Consider the following 18,579-nt stretch of genomic DNA (forward strand, 5'->3'; position numbering starts at 1 on the left):
ATGTGGGTCCTCAGCTGCGACGGTGACCACTTCGGCGGCAAACGCCTATGGCTGCGACCAGGAACCACACACCTCCTCGGACGCACAACTGGACAAGCCGAGAATGGGGAGCGCATACGGCATATCGACCACAAGTCAGTCTCGCGGAAACACTTGACCCTGGAAGTACTCGCAAGCCCGCCCGAAGACATCACAAACATCTACGCCAAGTCGCAGCTGAGGCTCAAAGATGGCAGCAAGATCGGAACGACAATCAACGAGGACAAGATCAAAGGCGAGGAGAAGGACCTAAGCGGCGGGCAGAGTGAGGTGGAGTTCACGATCAGGCTGGGCAACTATGAACACCTTTTCCACCTGGTCTGGAAACCGGTCGTGCTGTCTTTGACTCATCTGGGCAAGAAGTCGAGAGACGGCGCGTTGGCGACACAGCGTGAGAGGTTTCAGAATGCTGATGTGAAGCTTGCTGCAGAGTACATCACGAATGTTACTACACATTGCATTGCCAAGAAACGCAACACGCCCGGGAATCTGCAAGCGCTGCTGCAAGGAAGATGGCTTGTGACCGAATCATACGTGGATGCTCTCGCTTCTGCTGTGAAGCGAAGTGGCCCAGAGTCTGAGGGCAAGCTGGAGCAGGACTTCGACTCCAACTGGCCGGACGAGATGATTCATATCGTTCCAGTGTCGTCCGAGCCCATTGCGCGAGAGGACGAGTATCTAAAACCAAACGCCGAACGCGCAGAGGTGTTCCAGAACCTGATCTTTGTGTTTCTCTCGCAGGCGCAGTACGATTCGCTGCTTTCAGTGATCACTGCAGGTGGCGGGAAGGCTTTTCTGTTCGAGCTCGACCCAGAAACAACCAAGGTTGAGGACATGGTAGCTTTCATCAGCGAGATAGCCGGTAACAAGCGGTCGGGTCAATTCAAGCTAAGTCAGCAGCCTGGCAAAGGAGGCGTGATTGTTGTTCGTATTGGTGACCGGGAAATGGCGGGCAGAGAGATCATGCGAGCGCTCGATGTGGCTCTCGACCAACGCTCGATCGAGCAGGGTGAATTGCTGGATGTGATCTTGACGCTTGACACTAGTAAAATAAAGCAGGAGGTTCCCGACGCCTCTCAGAGTTTGGCTGGACGTGATAACGCCTCGCGTGAAGGGAGCCAAGCACCTCGGACATCACTGCAGGCCTCTAGAAATCATGAACATTCACGTGGAGGCGGCAAGGCACCAGAGGAGCCTTCACACTCTGCCCCAGTTCGCGAAACAACACAACATCGACCAGAGCGATCAAGAGGAGACGCCATGGCTGGCAATTCACAACCCACCGATGAACAGGCCCAAGAGAACTCACGAGCAACGCTCGAAACGTCTCCCAGCGAAAGGGCTGCCACCGCAAGAAAGCGCAACAGACGGATCATTACGCAGTCTCGTCTTAAAGGCTTCGACGATGATTTCGACCCGAGCCAGTTCTCGAAGCCTGCCTCTCAGTCTCCAGACCAGTCTTTCGACCAAGCGGAGCCCAGCCAAGCTGCAGATGTGCAAGATATGGATGTCGACGAACCGTCCCAGGCCGCGCCGACGCAGCAGTCGTCTCGGAAACGACCGGCGCCCTCGTTGAAGGACGAAGAGGAGAACATGTACGACAGAATTTTGACAGGACACAACACCATGAAGCGACGCAAGCTTGCAGCTGGCCACGATGATGCGGACACCCGTGCGCTGGCGCAAGCAGATCGCAAGGATGCGGAGCAGAAGGCGAAGGCCAAGAAGAAAGCAAAGGAGATGGACGTCATGGCTGAGATCCAAGCCCGTCGCAAAAAAGAGGACGAAGAGCGCCGTAAGATGGAAGAGCAGACACGGGAAGCATTGGACGGCCTCGATATCGCAGCCATGAAGAACCTTGCTGTGATTGAGGAGATGGACGTGCCGATGCGTGAGCGACCCGCTCGTCGCAGTGCAGCCGACGCCAATACCGGACAGGGCGATCGGTGGGACCCAGCGTGGAATGGTCGCAAGAATTTCAAGAAGTTCCGGCCTCAGGGTCAGGGAGACGGCAATGCGCCCAGGCTTCCGCGAGTCATCGTCGCGCTTGAGGAGGTTCCAAAGAAGGCTCACGGCATCGGAGAAGAGTACTGGCTCAGCAACTCAACGGCGAAGAGCAAAGGCAAGTCGAAGAGCCAGTCGCAATCTCAATCGCAAGTTGCAAGCCAGTCCCAGCGCATCGATCTGGAGGATAATACGGGCACCTCCCGCCGCTTCCAGCGACGACTGAAGGAGTCTCGCCGCGAGGACCAAGACAGTGTCGGTGCGATTTTGCCCGATGAGATTGCTGGCCATGCTCGGGACGAAGCTCTAGAAGAGACTGCGAATGCGAACGAGGCTGCGATGAACTCCACGCCCAGTCAGACTTTCGGCACGGAAAGCCAGCGCCGTGCAGCTGGTAAGAGGCCTGCGACGGAGCAGAGTGGTCCACCGGCGAAGAAGGCGAGGCAGAGTCAGCGGGCGCCGTCGACACGGCAGACGATTACGATTGATGATGACGATGATGATGATGCGTTGAAGTTCAGGCGGCGGAGGAGAGGATGAGGTGAGTAGGGGAGGATTGCTGGCTGCGGAAAGGGAGGTCGGTGTTAATGATGGTCTGTGTATTTGCTTGAGCATGAGATACAGTAAGGTACAGTAAGGTACAGTATGAATACCATGTATGAACGATTACGACTTATGAGAAGCACATGCCGGATCTATTCACTCATTCTTCAGGACGTTTGTATGACTACGACATTCTTGTAGGTTCCTCTGTTACCACGTTGGCGTTGTACATAGCACACTGTAGTACGATAGCAGCCCAGCCACGCTATTTCCCAGCAAGCGATGAGACGCTTTCAACGTCATTGCTTGGTTCCGTAGCACCCACCGCCCATTAACTTCAACTCACAACTCCCGAATACATGCACGATTGACCTTCTTCAGGAAGCAGATCTAGGGTTCTCAATAATCACAAGCAGCCAGCAAATTTTGGGCATCAAATAGCTTGTCAATTTCGAGACTAGCAACCATGTCTCTTGTAGATGTAAGTCCCTCGTCCCAAGAGCATAGAATGAGAGCTGACCCTTACTGAAGACATATCATGCCTATGTCTACGGATGCAGCTTCTGGTATGCCCTTAGAGGCACCATGCGCATCATCAACCCTTCCGCGGTAATCTCCTGGTTCCGCCCCCCAGTCGACAGCCTCCTCGAAGCCAATGGTACCCTCCTTAACCCCCTCCCTTCCCATCCCCACTAACTTTGCTCAGACCTCGAGCTCTACACAACGTGGACCGATGCCTGGGGTCTCATAACCCTCGCCGCGCTCCTCCTCGTCCTCTCCGACGCAGTTCCCTTACCCTCCTCCCTAGTCGGCTCAGCTTTCACCGGCGCCGCCTCAGAGAAGGGCAAGAAGCCTTACGCTCGCGCGGTGATTCTGCTGACGATGTTCCATCATGTGACAACGGGGATTGGAGCATATGGGCATTGGAGGCTGCCGAGCCATCGGACGGTGGCGATGGATATTGGGGTTTGGGGGAATGTTTTCTTTACTGCGTGAGTAACGCCTTGACCAGGGGCAGTGGCCTTTGAGCTACTTGGGTGTGTGCTAACGGGTTCTTGTTGGGTGGTATAGGCTTGGAGTGTTGGCGTTGAGGTATGGGATGGAGGATGATGGGGCGAAGAAAGTGACTGTCTCGCCTAGGAAAGGCCGATGATGACGAGTGCTTAGATGTAGTGGTGATGACAGATGGGAGTTGTTGGATTTTAGACTTGCGACCGCATTGCGCCGGAACTATAGATATTGCTACAGGATATTAATCATGTAAATAATAAGACAGTCGTGCCAGAAGATCTAACTACGAGCCCTCAAACCAATTCACTTCCCATCGCGAAGCTTCAGATGATATGTTCGCATCTGCTCCTCCGTCATCTTCGTCGGACTCTTCACAAGCAGATCTTCTCCTCTTCCGCTCTTTGGAAACGCAATAACATCCCTCACACTGTCCTTACCCAGCATCACCGCGACGAGCCGATCGAAGCCTAGAGCAATGCCAGCGTGCGGTGGACAGCCTGCCCGCAGCACCTCGATCAGGTGAGCGAAATCTTTCATTCGCTCATCGCTCATCTTCAGGATGTCACGCATAATAAGCTCTTGCATTTTGGCGTTGTGGATCCGCCGGCTGCCTCCGCCCAGCTCTACACCGTTGACAACGAGGTCATAGTGGTCGGCTTTCACGGCCAAAGGGTCCGTAAGCAGGAGATCGACATCCTCGGGTGTCTTCGGAGCGGTGAATGGGTGATGCGTGGAAGAAATGCCAGCTGCGCCGCCTTGACCGGGCTCTGCATCGTCGGTCGGTGAGAACAGGGGGAAGTCAGTGATCCAGGTGAAGTGGAAGCCGGTTCGTCGAGGTAGTACTTCTTGCTTCTCTGCAAACTTCTGCATCGCCAGACGAAGATTGCCGATTGATGTTGAGCCGCCAGAGAACGGGACGTTCTTACGGGCCTGGAGAACCACAAGGTCGCCGTTGTCAAGCTCGAGCATCTCTTCCAATTGCTCCGCTGCTTCGAAGCCGAAGGGCTGTAGACCTGATAGCGGCTTTCGCACATCGTACACGAAGATGCCGGGCTGGCCTTCCGGATTTTGGACGAAAGGCGGCGCTTCGGACGAGTCCATGAACGCCGACACGAATCTCCTGGTCTCCTGTGGATCTTCGAAGGACGAAAGCTTCATAACCTCAACAGCAGGATCGTCGAGCGGGCCGATCTTCTTGATCAAATCAACAGGGAGCATGTACTCGATCCTGTGCAGATGCGATCCAAATCTGAGATCTGGCTTGTCCGACCCGTACTTTGCCATTGCCTCCTCGTATGTCATGCGAGCGAATTTCTCTGGTAGATCGTCGATGCCTAAACAGTCCGCCCATATCCGCCTGATGCTCGACTCGACGATGGCCATAACGTCTTCACCACTTGCAAAGCCCATCTCCAGATCAACTTGCGTAAACTCGGGCTGCCGATCCGCCCGCAGATCCTCATCGCGAAAGCATCTTGCAATCTGCATATAGCGCGGTATGCCACTCGCCATCAGTATCTGCTTGTACTGCTGTGGGCTCTGCGGTAAAGCATACGCCATCCCTGGATCACGAGTAGGAATCAGGAACTCGCGAGCACCTTCTGGTGTAGACTTGAAGAGCAACGGCGTTTCGATCTCGGTGAAGTCCTGCTTGCCACAGAGCTCATCTCGTATCACTCTGGCGGCCTTGCTCCGGAACGCCAGGGCATCCCGAAGGCCGTTGTCGTTGCGCAGCTGCAGATGCCGTTGTTCGGATGAAAAAACGGTGTCGGGCAGCATGATGATGTCCTTCGGGAATTCGTTCAGCGGGACCAAGTTGTCGACCTTGATCTCTACGCTCGTGATGATGTTCCTTGAGCCTTCGGTCGCATTGCTCGCTGTAGGGGCCTTCCGCGACACGACTGTACCATCAACAGCTACAGGCGTGTGCGTTTCGAGAGAGCGTAACTTCTGATGTGGCGAATCGCTCCCGTCGACGCCTTTGACCGGAGTCGAAACAAGCTGGACAGTGTGCTTCAGGCCGGCATCGTGAAGTTCAGCGAACGTGAGTGACTTCGAAGCATCTCTGCGGGTCCCTAGGTAGCCGTGCAGAACGATCTGCTCGTCTGCAAGCCCCTGTCCCTTTTGCGCAAGGTCCCGTAAGCTGCATGTTGATTGCGGGAAGCTCAATGTCTTCTTGAAATCCTCGAGTACAGGATTATCGATGGAATGGCTGGGTTGCTGACGAAGCCGCGGGCTCGTGTGGTATTGGCGACTCCATTGCGTTGTTCGAAGTCCAGGTCCAATGGCAGTGCAGCAAGGAGCTTTACTGGACTGTCGGAGAGATCTGTAGCTCCATGATGCTTGTCTGATAGTCGCGTTCAAAGGGCGACCTCGCAACGGCATCAAGGCCTTCAATGTGTAGTTCCTTGTGAGTGAAGAGATGAATGATTGGAGGACAGTCTGGAGGTCGTGGAGTCGTGGAAGACAAATCTGGCCTAGCGTTGCTTAGTAACGCGCCGAAACGCGATATCTCTTCTCCTCGACCGCAATCCTTTTTGAATTCTTCAATGACCCTCCATGTCAAAAACAAGTATGTGCTGGTCCCCACTGCGATATCGCAACCTCACTGACAAGTCTATAGATGATGAAAGCCTAGCGTGTAGCAGATGAGCCGTCCTCCAGCACCGGCACTCAAGCTCTCCCTTCGTGGGCTCAAGCGGCGAGAGTGCTAGGACTGGAGGCAGCATGATATCTGCGTTCAGCACATCCTACCTTGTTACACAATGGACGCGAAGATGGCATCTCTGACCCAGCTTTTCGATATGGAGGTCTTCCGAGGGCGTGTTTTTGTCTGTACACTCGCCTCTGCTTGCGTGACCCGAATCTCAAGACGGTTATATATAGCATACAATCACATGGTTTTCACTACACCACGGGCCCCTTGACTTCTCACATATCATCTTCTGCCCGGAGCCATAGACTGAGGCAGTATCATGTTGATCCATGGTAGTTGCTCCTGCTGCTGCTGAGCGCAATTCTCCTATCGATCTAGCATGGCTTCCCAGAATCATGCCGCCTGTGCGAGTTGCTTTGGATCGGTTTCTCGAACCTCAAGTCTTTGATACATCGACAATTGCAGTAAGAATGCCCCCTGTCGTAATTTGGGTCTGCCACGAGCATTCCAACCTGCCAAGCCGCCGTCATCTTCCAGAGCTCTCAGATTGTGTAGCCCGAGCGACGGCAGATCAGCACAAGGTTGTACACATCACCGCCAGCACCCCAGACGCCTAACTATTTGCTTGTTGCTTTGTCCGCCATGTTCCGCAATCACATGCTCGACATGCGCCAACTTCGATGACAGACGTCCTCGGCCAGACCATACTCGTCAGGATGTCCATGAACTTTGAGAAAGCGGTCAAAGGCGGCACCAAGGTCAAGCTTGCGCCGCCCAAGTCCAAGTATGTCGAAGCCATACTACTCGCGACGCAGTCCGGCGAGGCTGGTGTCGCTGAGGTCTTCCGGACGCTCACCCTTCGGTTGCGGGACTCGACATGGCAGGTGGCCTTCAAGGCACTGATCATCATCCACCTGATGGTCAAGGAGGGCGCAAGAGATGCTACACTTGGCTATCTGTCGGTGTCACCCAGGAACAAGCTGGCTATAAACCACTTCACCGACGTCCAGACACAGGCAAGTGCTCAAGACCGGCCTCTTGCAGGCTGAGACGTTTCTAACACCTCTCTCTTGCAGGGGCACAACATAAGACGTTACTCCGACTATCTGCTCGCGCGTGCGGAAGCGTTCGGTGCCAGCAAGTGCGACTATGTAAGAGCGGGAGAAGCTCGAGTCAAGGGCTTGACAGTAGACAAAGGCCTGTTGCGGGAGACGGAGGTCTTACAGAAGCAGGTCGGTGCTCTCGTGAAGTGCGACCTGCTGTCGAATGATATGGAAAACGAGATATCTTTGACCGCGTTCCGGCTGTTGACGAGGGACCTACTGGACCTGTACCATGTACAAAACGAGGCGATGATGAACGTTCTCAGCCATTACTTTGAGATGTCACGACCAGACGCCGAGCGGGCGATTAAGATATACAAGAGGTTCTGCAAGCAGACAGATGAGGTGGTGCAATATTTGAGCGTGGCACGGCAATTTGAGCATGCCACGAGGCTGGAGATACCAAAGATCAAGCATGCGCCGACGAGCTTAGCAAAGTCATTGCAAGAATACTTGGACGACACGGACTTCGAAACCAATCGGAGGCAGTACATAGCAGAGCAGGATGCAAAGAGGACAGGGAGGCCTGTACAGAAGCCAGCACAACCACAATCCAAACCACAGCCTGCAGCTGCTCCGACTACTGCTGGGCCGTCGAAAGCCGCTGAACCTGCGGCTCCTAGTCAGCCGCCCAAGGGCCCAGCACCGGACCTGATCGACTTCTTCGAGTCAATCGAGCAGAATCAGCAGCCCATGGCACAAAACGTGCCTCACTTTCAGCAACAGCCTCAGCCCGATGCTTTCCCCCCTCAACAACAGCAGCAGCCCTTTGGATTCCAGCAACCACCTCAGCAGACCGGCTTCCAGCAAGGTCAGCCGACCGGTGTAAATGGCTACCAGCCTACCGGCACGAACCCGTTTCTGCAGATGCAACAGCAACAGGCGCCTCAGCAGCCACCTCAGCAGCAGAACCAACCACAACCCCTTAGCACCCAATTCACAGGAGCTGGGTTCGGAGGCTATGGACCCCAACCTCAGCAACAGTTCGTCGGTGGGGACGCCTTCGGACAAGATCAAAATCAGTACTCCAGTCCTGTTCAGATGCAGTCACCACAACAACCACAACAGCCACAACAACCACAACAACAAACCAACCCTTTTCGCCAATCTACCATGCCGACTGGCGCAGCATCAATGGCGTTCGACGGCCAGGCCAACCAGGGAATGCAGAGGCAGCCTACCAACCCTTTCGGACGTAACATGGGCACTCCTCCCGTCTCTGGAAGTCCCTTCGGACAACAGTCCCAGACAGCTTGGCCTCAACCCCAACAACAGCAACAGCAGCCCCAAACAATGCAGGCTCAGCCCACCGGCACGAACCCCTTCGCTCGCAACATCACGCCCCAGCAAAGTGCTACTCCCAACGCGCTGCAAGTACAGCCCACAGGCAGTACGAATCCCTTCCGACAGTCTGCTTTTGTGAACCAGCAAACAGGTGCTGGCTGGCAACACGGACCGCAGGCGACGATGGGAGGATTAGAGGGCTTGGAGACCGTACCTGTATTTCCACGGCCTGGACAGGCGACTGGTGGCCAGCAGCAGCAGTCTCCGTGGGGTTGATGTGGTGTGCAGTGTATTGCATTTGGTGAAAGCGGATTTTGAGCGTGGAGTTATGGTTGGGTTGAGTGAGGTAGCATGTAGCATCGCGGTCGTGCATCAATTGAGCCTACGGGTGATCATTTGGGCGAAGGTTTGCCTCAGCGTTTGAATCAATGTCAACAGTTAGCGGACCGTTCTTCGAGGAACCTTCGTCGGTCGCTGCTGACGCTGGCCTCGGTTGTCTCATGCCGTCTTCAGCCCTGCAGGTTCCTTCCGCTTCACATCCTTGTCCATCACTTGTTCTACGGTCCAACGAAGACCGCCTCCCCGACGCATTTCGCTCGACTAGCCATCTCTGGACAGTGGTCGCAAACACATGTGTCTTCGATCTGGTCCAGACCGATCACGGCGAGACCGAGGTGTTCAAGCTTTTTCTTCACACCTTCCTATCGTGGTCGGCGCTCGGGAAAGACATCAATGACAACTCATTGTGCAAGAATTTGCTAAACTTTCCGTGACACAACGACGACGATAACCTTTGCCGTGATACTTTGCTTGAGACCTGGTATCCTGGTTCTTTGGTACTCAGTACATCCCTCTCTCGGCCTCAAACAGACCTTGGCTGCATGTACATGCGAGTCCCGAGGATTAGCTAAGTCATCCTTGATCATCGGATATACTGATCTTTGCGCCCTGGACGACTCTCTTGGACACCGCGAGTCCAGTGAAGATGGCCGAAGAGGTTCCTCCATTGCTGAGGCTACCTGCCGAACTAGTTCAACACATCTTATCCTTCCTGAATCCGTTCAGCCTGGCAAGAGTTGCTCAAACGTGCAACGCCTTACGCACGCAGAGCTACGACGATCGGATCTGGCAACCGCATGTCAACGAGCACTCTCCTACGCCAATCTTGGATTCCAGGCCGCTTAAATCGTTCCGCGAGCTATACGTTGCGCACCATCCATACTGGTTTCTTCTACGCAATCAGATCTGGTTCGCAGACACGTTCCCAAATGGCAAGCTCGTCATTTGCCGCTACGATGGAAATGAAGGGGCGATTGTAGCACATGCAATCGTCGCATCTCGGACATCTCATACGCTCCAGCGATGGGAGAAGGACCTCGATGTCATCATCCATAGCTTTGATCCGTACGTTGGACTCAACTTGGAACGACCGGTACTCAGACTGGGTGCAGACAGCCAGAAGACCGACGATCAGCCAAACAACTTTCCCAGCGATAGGGGCTATGGCCAACCGTCGAAGTATAGCAAGGAGGTGATCATGGAAATGCACGCTGAGTCCGGCTTGTTCAGCTCATTCATGCTATGCCGCGCGATCCCTGAGGCTGCGATGTTTGACGGGATCAGAGCGTGGCCCCCTCTACGCTTCCCAGCGACAACACGAGCGCGCAACTCCACGCAAGACTCATACGAGTCGGCTGGACATCGACCAAATGCACTCAGCGAGGTCAGTGAGAGCAACTTCAGACTGCGAAAGTGGGTTGAATACAACGGACGTCGCTCCAGCCCGCGACTGCTTGACTTCACTTCTCCAAATGGTCTTGCGGCAGCACTTGGCCTGACCGGACGTACTCTCACGACTACTGTATCGACGAACGGCGATGGTGGCATGAGCATACGGATGCCGGAGGACATCTCGACCTACGCTACACTTCCTAGATCTTGCTACATGCCGACAGCGGAAAAGCCGTGGCAAGGGATCTACTGTGGCGATTACAGCGGGCATGGCTGCGAGTTCATCGTCGTACGACAGCTCACCAAGGATGAGGCAGGGCCACTTCCCGAAGGCATAGACCCGCTCCAAGGCTACTTCCAAGGAAACGATCGGCCTGTGTTGGCCTCTAATCCAGACGAAGACTGGTCTACGCAAGCCGACAGCGACCGCGAAGATGCTCCAACTGGAAGGATCGAAGCTATCAAATTGACTGGCGATATCAACATACCACGAGGCGAGCATACGTTCATTGCGCCGGACATTGGACATGCCGGATTGGTGCGGATTGCAGACGAGGAGGTGTTCCGGGGTGCGAGGATCGTGAGATCTGCGGGGCATATCGCTCACCATGGTTTCCAGATGGGTGAGTACGACTGATTGTTCATTGATGAGCTGGACTGACTTAGTGGAAATAGACGAATGGATGCCATCGCAGCTGATCATGGTGTCTCACGATACGCTTTGTCAATACTGGACAAGCTTTGGGCATATGTCGTACTATCGTCGAGTGGACCTGGATGCGCTGTTCAACTACTCGGCGGCAGACGGTGGGGAGGCGTGTTGATCCGAGACTTGAAGAGAATCGAGCAATCTAAATCTTCAGGCTGTCATTTCTTGGATGTGGGGAGGACCGAGGTAGTTGTAGGTGCAGGCTAATGGGGAGCTCTTGCAGTGTCGATGTTTAGATGCAAGTCATGCTGTTCAGAGCGTTTGGTCCGTACAACTTCATGTCGAAGCATGGGAGACGGAACCATAGCACTGCTTTGCATGCTGCATCCCGCTACGCAGGACAAGCAAACAAGAGTCAGTCAATCCAACATCCTATTTCAACCACCCAGCTAATATCCTCAGTGTCTTGATATGCTTCGAAGATCCGCACGAGAGTACTATCGATCACCAGCTGCGAACTGTTCCACATGGTCATACAGCAAGTCCTCAAAGCTTGCTGACGAGAACGACTTCTCCATCTGTGGGCTTGAGATTTACACAACCAAGCAAGCATTCTCGGATCAACTCAACGATCCAAAGTACTTCCAACCCTATCGCCAAGCCGTCGAGGACGAGAAGCTTTACGGAAAGCCCGCAGAGCATACGGCATGGTATCCTGCTGCTGGCTTTGTTGCGAGGGATGTTGATGCCACGACATCCGGACCTGCGCTGGTCAGTCTGAGTCAGCTTATGTGCAAGGACCGTGATGCCATTGTGAACCTGCTGTCGTACGTTCGGATGTTTTCAGCTGCGTTCCAAGGCTGACCGTCGCAGTGATTTCGCTGGATGGGTGAAGGAGAACGAGCCTGGCGTGCTCACTTACGCCGTCTTCACGAGGCCAAAGGCCCCGAAAGAGGTAATGCTGTTTGCTCGATACATCGATCGGGAGGCCATGGATGATCATGGTGAAGCTCCGGAACATCAGGAAGTTGTGTAAGCCAAAACCGGATGGATGCTTCTGAATGGCGCACTTGCTGACAACGGACAGCAAGCACATGATGAAGCAATTGGATTCAAAAGCACCGCAGCCAACAACATTTTGGCAAGAAGTGGAAGACAGCTTTGTATCTAACACTGTCGGAGGTGGGACACGGCCAGAAGCGAAGATATGAACGGTACAACGGCCGAGCAAAAGTATCGTCTGTACAACAGTATCAACCTCGTCAGATATTCGACCCTTTCTCTTACGGATTCTCGCTTCCAAGCCTCCCGTCCACATAGCCAACCTAGCTCGTCCCAACAACATCCCCGCTCATCAGCGTCGGGCTGCCGTCCGTGAAGTTCGGCACATCACCCATAACCTTCGCCGCCGTCTCGCTGGAAGCCGCCTTCTGGAAGTCTTCCATGGAGCCCCACTCCAGCGTCGCCTGGACGGAGTAAGGAGAGTCCTCGCCCATCTTGATGACTTTCCAGGACTTGAGGCCGTAGGAGCCCCAGGTATCTGCCACGAGGGGCATGTGGGTGGAGAGGTAGTAGTCCTGATTTTCGAACGTTGTCAGTGAGAGCTCTGCTGGTGAGAGAGGGCATGTATGTACGAACCATGTTGAAGCTACATCCCTTGGGATAGACAACGGTGGTGGTTGCGCCGGGCATGGTTGCTGTTGTGGTGTTGTTCTCTTAGTACTGTCGTTTGGTATGGTCAGTATTCGACGTCGAAAGCTTCCAGAGAGCAAGACTCACTTTTTTGTTTGTCGGTATCAATGCTCTCGCAAAGAATCAGACCGAGGTAGGGTCTCACAGAATTATATACTGTTTGCCCATGCGTACCGAGCAACAGTGCCCCTCACCTCTGACGACCCCACTTCCATTCGAGCAGGTTCAGCTACGCCATATCTCCGGAAGCTTGTTAGGATTGCGAGGTGCAGTTCTCAGGGTCCCAGCGGTGGAAGAGGGTTGCATTCATCAGTCTTGGAGACGCAGTTGAGTGGGTTCGGTAAGCTCAAGACCTGTTGGCTGTGCTCAATTCAGACTCCAAATACCGAGCTTTGGAGTCCGAGGGTCACTCTTGGTCTTTGATTACCTGTTTGCGGCCGCTGCAACGACGACAAGTCCAGCAGTGTGACAAGGAGCGGCCAGACGGCTATATGCTTGCAACCGGGCCAGATGTTGGTCGGCCGCCTCGGGCAGATAAGAAGCGTATACGTACGTGCGTATGTCGGATGCGAGAGCGTTGATTCCACCAGCAGCGTACCCTTCTCATCGACCAACTGGCGGGGAGCGACGGAGAGAATGACACGAAGAACTTTAGATCATACCGACATTGTCGGCCCTCGTTCAGCGACGTGAGCTTCTTGAAGATGCTGCGAAAAAGTCGTTGTCACCACGTCAAGCGCAGGCATGGGCCGGGTATCTTTTTGTATGCACATGTATATACCGTCCAGCTCTTGGCCCTCACTCAACCTCATAACGTGCCTCCACGGTCTTCAATGCGCCGTCCGCTATGCTGCCATGCCCTCCTCAATGATCGTACAAACATCGCAGCATCAATCATCCTTGCCTGCCAAACAGTCAGCACCCACACAGTCTCCCTTCTCCCTCGTCTACACAACTACCTCTAAGGGATACTAACTCACCTCTGCTTATGCTTAGGATTCTTACTACAAATAATATAAACATACTTTCCCCCCTTCCGCTTCACGCTCTTGCACCCGTCACACAGCTTCTTCACCGAGCTGCGCACTTTCATGCCTCTTATCTGTTGTCGCGCGACCACTGCCTGTGTAGTTCGCGAGCGATCGAGGCTAAGGTTCTGGAAGGCGTTGAGGAGGGAGGAGGAGGAGGGTTGTCGTCGTTGTGGGGTTGTGGTGCGGGCGAGGAGGGTGCTGTAGGATCGCTGTGATCGGCGGAGTACTGGGGAGGGCTGTAGAGGCGCTGCGCTTCGTATGGTATGTGTGCGAGGTCGGACTGTGCGGGCGTGGAGGAAGCGAGGGAGGACATGGCGGGTTGGTCTTGAGAGCATCATGGCTGTGATGGACGGCGAGGGTGCGGTGGGCGCGAGAGTTGATCGGAAATGCCCCAGTGGGCCTCGGAATCAGATGGATCGGAGGTCGTGGAGATTGTAGTGGTCGATGTGTTGGTACTATGTTCGATGCTGCTCTGCCTTTGAGATATGCTATGCCAAGAGCTTCCTTCCGAATGCGGATGCATGGCGAAAATAGTCACGTGATGTTACCTGGCAGGGCATATCATCGAACACAGCACGATCAGATGCTCGAAAAGTCCCAATAGGAGAGCACTTATATCGAGCGGGTCTGTGTCGAAGCCTGTACAGGATCCGTTCCGAAGCTCTCCACAGGTCTTGGAGAATCTTCAATATTCTTGTGTAATCGACGTATCATAGTCGAACGGGTATCTACAGCCAGCCGTCTCAGTCATATCGCTCGCTCGCTCGCCAGCCGAAAGCATCCATTTCGAACGACAGCCGCCTAGCACAGCATGTCCCATCCTTGCAACACCTCGCAAAACCCTCAATACATTATCGTTCCGGCATTACATCCGGTCCCAGGGTAGTGCTTCTTTGCACTGCTCCAATCCCTCCAAAACGGAACAAAGGCAACTCGCCTCCCCAATTCCGTTAACACCTCAACACTCACCCGCCTCCTCACTCGAGCTCCTCGCCTCCGTCCCACTACCCGTCTTCAGCCTCCGAACCAACTCCTCCCGTTCCCTTTGCAACCGCTCAATCATCGCGCTCTGATTCGCATAATCCTTCTGCATCCTCTTGATATACTCGTTCGCCAACTCCACCGTCGCAGCCTTACTAGCACTGCTCTTCACGCCGCCCTCGTCTTTCCCGTCATCGCCTACATCAGGACTCATGTCCGCTTCTGCAGCGGCCGTATCCTTCGAACCAGGGGATTGGGCCGTTCGTTTGGGGATGAGTGCTTGCATTTCCTTGAGTGCGTCGTTGATGCGGTTGCGGCGGCCTTGCTCGGCGACTTTGTGGGAGGTGCGTTTGGATGTTAGGCCGGTGGAAAGGGAGTCTGGGTAGTTGACGCCGGGGAGGCGGTTGCCTTCGACGAGGTTCTGGTAGTTGGATTTGGAAGCGAGGAGCATGGCCTGGGTCGCAGAGTGCAGGGGAGCTGTTTTATGTCAGTATTAGGATTATGGATGTCTGGAGGGATGACGCTTACTGCCTTCGGGAAGAAGAGGTTTGATGCTCGGACTAATCTTGGGGACCAGAGCAGGCGAGACCATCTTCGATCCGTTCGCACTCACGCTCCCACTTCGCTTCTTGCTACCTTTCGCGCCCTTACCGTCCTTCCTATCTCTAAGAATCGCAGAAGGTGTGCTTCCAGTCATGGGAGACATGGGAACTGGCGACTGAGGGACCGACGCAGAGGCAGGAGTGCTCGACGGACCAAGCTTGGGCGTCTTTCGCGCAGAGATGCGTGGTGTGGTCTCGTCCTCGTCCACATCCGTGTTGATCTGAGCCACAGAAGGTCTTTGTGAGTGCTGGCCTGATGCAGCCTCCGGAAGTGCAAGATCGTCCAACCCTCCGGGATCCTGTACCCCTGACTGTGATATTGATTCTACACTATTTTGTCCGTTCGCAGCATGCTGCCCAGGCCGCATAGTCAGCAATGACTTCGGCGTAGCAGCAGAAGATACGGCCTTTGCACCGGCAGACTGTTGCCTTCCACTGATAGCGGGTGACTGAGTTTTGGATCCAGGTCGGGGCGGCGGTCCCATTACGTTCTCGCTCAGCGGTTCAGGGCTGATACTCTCTGCTTCCGAGCTGTCAATTTGTGTCGGCATGCGCCTGATAGCCGATATTGGCTGAGATTGAACAGCGCGCAAGCTCAGATCCTCTGACTGAGTCTCCGGCTGTTGTTGTAGTTGCGCTGACGACTTCCGCTTCTGCGACTTCTTAGCCGTAGGCTGGGTCGACTTGGGTGCTACGGCGCCTCTCGTTGTCGCGATCTTCCTCCTGGTGGATTTTCGGGGCTGTGGTCCCGTCGAGCTCGGGAGTGAAGTGGCGTTGCCCATGTCGACGTCCATTTGCGGGTCGATTGGTGAGTTGGTGTTGGAGCTTGGAGCGGTGCTCGGATTGGTTAGGTACCCTTGCTGATGTTGCTGAAGCTGGTAATGGTGTTGCTGATTCTGAGCATGTAGCATCGGCGATGTGAGTGGTGAGAAGTAGGCACCGGGGGTGGTGAACTCTGGAAGCAGATTGTACTGCGGTGTTCCAGCGGGCGATACCATTGGTGTGAACGCAATGGCGTCCTCTTTTCTTAAGCCATACCTCTGCTCCAGGATGGCACGCTGCTGCGGATCCAATTGTTGATGCTGCTGCTGCTGCTGCTGCATGAACCGACCCGCCAAGCCATGCATTTCATAACTGTTCGGTGTCGGTGGCACAACCTGCTGGTTCGGTGGATATCCAGGTTGGGTATGCATCGGATAGCCTGGCATTTGCTGGTTGTAAAGTGGCGGCATAGAAGGCTGGTACATCGGCTCAGCATTGTATGGCATCGTGTTCTGTTGCTGCTGTTGGACTTGTATCATGTTTTGCGCCATCGAAAATTGCTCATGCCCGCCAAAATCATGTGCACACGTGCCTTGGATTGGCGGAGGCTGGCTCATGTCCTGGAATGGAGTGTTGGGATGAGTGGTCGGGTGGTGGTGCTGCTGCTGCGACATCTGGTTGCCGAACGCATCCGCATCGGGTATGTTGTTCAGATCAATGTCTCCAAACTCGAAGAGATTGTCCAAATCGTCCAACTCGTTCGGCAGATGCGCCATTGGGTCGAAGTCTCCGGTGTCGTTCATGGTGGGGTAATGTGTATTGGGCTTCGCGGGCGTTGTTTTGGTTCGGTAAAGGAGATGGGCCGAGTCACTTGGGATACGACGGCCTCCACCGCGCGTGGTGGAGGTTGTGGGCGCTGGCGATGCAGTTATCGATCATCGAGCAGGCTTTGAACTCCCTCGTAAGGTTCCGCGCTATCGTGATGCCGGGCAAGCGGCCTTGAGTCAACGACGCTTCATGCGCTCTCCCGCCCGCTGGATCGTCTGCTGTCCGGTGCTCGGGGAGGGCCGAGGGGGTGTTGGCGGCGGTAGCGACAGTGAGGGAGGAGGGAGGAGGAAGGGAGGGAGGGGGGTGCGGTCAGATGTCGAGTGCCGGGTGTCTGCCACCGTCGAAGAAAAAGAGTGGACCCGAGCTCACGCCGCAGGCTAACGAGCACTACCTCGACTACCCACTCAACTGCCAAATTGCTCTGCCGCTGGAGCGATGGTAACGAGCTAGCTGGGGAGCCTCGCCTCCGCCTCCGAGGCGAGAGCAGGAAGAAAGCAGAATTGCGCATCACACCTCCCACGTTACCCACCCCCCGCGCCGAAGCTGATGGGGTCTGCGTAACAGATTTGCCTGCGCCGGCTTTCCCCACGCCAGCGGCGGCGAGGTCTCAGCCTCAATCAACGATCTTCCATTCGTAGGATGAACGAAGATTCCATGTGCGTCCGATTGAGGTTGGAAACGGGGCTTAGGCGCTGCCATCCAGCCGTCCAGCAGGCGCAACAACGCAACCTCCTCTGTATCATCAGTAGAGTGTAGGGAAGAGTCCACAGCCCCGCCAGCGACCTCATCAATCATCCGCCGGCGAGAGGAGAAGATGTGATTGGGTGGTGTCTATCTAAACCTATTCCCAAATCACACCTCACGGCCGTTCCCCAGATGCAGCAGTGCCGAGCGCGCAACGATGGCGCCATGTTCCAAGCGTTCAGGAGTGCTATGACATCTGTTGCAGCCTGCAGCCTCCCAAACGATGTAACGGTCGCTGTAGGGAAGCTGTCTTTGCACCACCGACCTCCCGCCCTCTGACCCAACCCAACCCAGCGGTCGTTCGTCTGCAAGGATGCGTCGATCGCGCGGCAGGCCCGAATTAGTGCCACTGCTGCGCGCGGCCGGCGGAAATAACACTGCTGGGATGCTTGCACGTGACTATCGTCGGAGGTTATGTATTGCTGCAGCACGCTGGACAATGAGTAAAAGCCAAAACGGCGTTCCAATGCCCACAGTTGCTCAAAGCAAGTGATCGTGTGTCCTACAGAGCATTTAGCCTAATGCTAGTTCTATAGGAGACACCAAAGTCTCTATTCTGGAGCCCTGCTGGCGTGGGGAACCGGACCTCATCAGCGCACGCCACGGCACACCGTGATCAACTACATCTCGGGCTCACAGGCGCTCAGGCGTAGGCTGAGACGAAATTTGTAGGTGGGCAGGATGAGGATGGACAAGACCTTGATGCAGGTTTGATCTCCTTTCGGAATGTCCAGGTAAGGATACGAGGCAACCTGCGGGACCGAGCACGACCAAGGAGCAAGACTTCGTTCCATCCATGGGACCCGACTCTGCAAGACGCAACCCGTGCTCCTGGCAAGACCAAGGATCGCGTCCAGGTCGAGGAATCCGAGGCTCAGGACTGCGTGAAACCACTGCAAGGGGCGCAGGAGGATCGGGC

The 18,579-nt window shown here is 55.0% G+C and overlaps 6 protein-coding genes across 6 annotated transcripts; 4 read left to right on the top strand and 2 right to left on the bottom strand.

Moving 5' to 3' along the window:
* Positions 1-2,583, top strand: LTR77_003439 (uncharacterized protein; the record flags this gene model as incomplete). Its single annotated transcript, XM_064800696.1, has 1 exon — positions 1-2,583. The coding sequence occupies one exon, from the start codon at positions 1-3 to the stop codon at positions 2,581-2,583; it is 2,583 nt and encodes an 860-aa protein (XP_064660647.1).
* A 1,317-nt stretch (positions 2,584-3,900) lies between these two features.
* On the bottom strand, positions 3,901-5,982 carry MSD1 (aspartate--tRNA ligase msd1; the record flags this gene model as incomplete). Its single annotated transcript, XM_064800697.1, has 1 exon — positions 3,901-5,982. One exon carries the CDS (start codon positions 5,980-5,982, stop codon positions 3,901-3,903), a length of 2,082 nt encoding a protein of 693 aa, XP_064660648.1.
* A 987-nt stretch (positions 5,983-6,969) lies between these two features.
* LTR77_003441 (uncharacterized protein) lies at positions 6,970-8,916 on the top strand (the record flags this gene model as incomplete). Its single annotated transcript, XM_064800698.1, has 2 exons — positions 6,970-7,257; positions 7,330-8,916. The coding sequence occupies 2 exons, from the start codon at positions 6,970-6,972 to the stop codon at positions 8,914-8,916; spliced, it is 1,875 nt and encodes a 624-aa protein (XP_064660649.1).
* A 709-nt stretch (positions 8,917-9,625) lies between these two features.
* Positions 9,626-11,195, top strand: LTR77_003442 (uncharacterized protein; the record flags this gene model as incomplete). The annotated part of the gene is made up of 2 exons (XM_064800699.1): positions 9,626-10,994; positions 11,047-11,195. 2 exons carry the CDS (start codon positions 9,626-9,628, stop codon positions 11,193-11,195), a joined length of 1,518 nt encoding a protein of 505 aa, XP_064660650.1.
* A 296-nt stretch (positions 11,196-11,491) lies between these two features.
* On the top strand, positions 11,492-12,056 carry LTR77_003443 (uncharacterized protein; the record flags this gene model as incomplete). Its single annotated transcript, XM_064800700.1, has 2 exons — positions 11,492-11,847; positions 11,894-12,056. 2 exons carry the CDS (start codon positions 11,492-11,494, stop codon positions 12,054-12,056), a joined length of 519 nt encoding a protein of 172 aa, XP_064660651.1.
* Positions 12,057-12,345: 289 nt separating this feature from the next.
* LTR77_003444 (uncharacterized protein) lies at positions 12,346-12,712 on the bottom strand (the record flags this gene model as incomplete). Its single annotated transcript, XM_064800701.1, has 2 exons — positions 12,346-12,597; positions 12,659-12,712. 2 exons carry the CDS (start codon positions 12,710-12,712, stop codon positions 12,346-12,348), a joined length of 306 nt encoding a protein of 101 aa, XP_064660652.1.
* Positions 12,713-18,579: the final 5,867 nt, after the last annotated feature.

The sequence above is a fragment of the Saxophila tyrrhenica genome, assembly GCF_035928015.1.
Source record: "Saxophila tyrrhenica strain CCFEE 5935 chromosome Unknown scaffold_5, whole genome shotgun sequence".
NCBI lineage: Eukaryota > Fungi > Ascomycota > Dothideomycetes > Mycosphaerellales > Extremaceae > Saxophila > Saxophila tyrrhenica.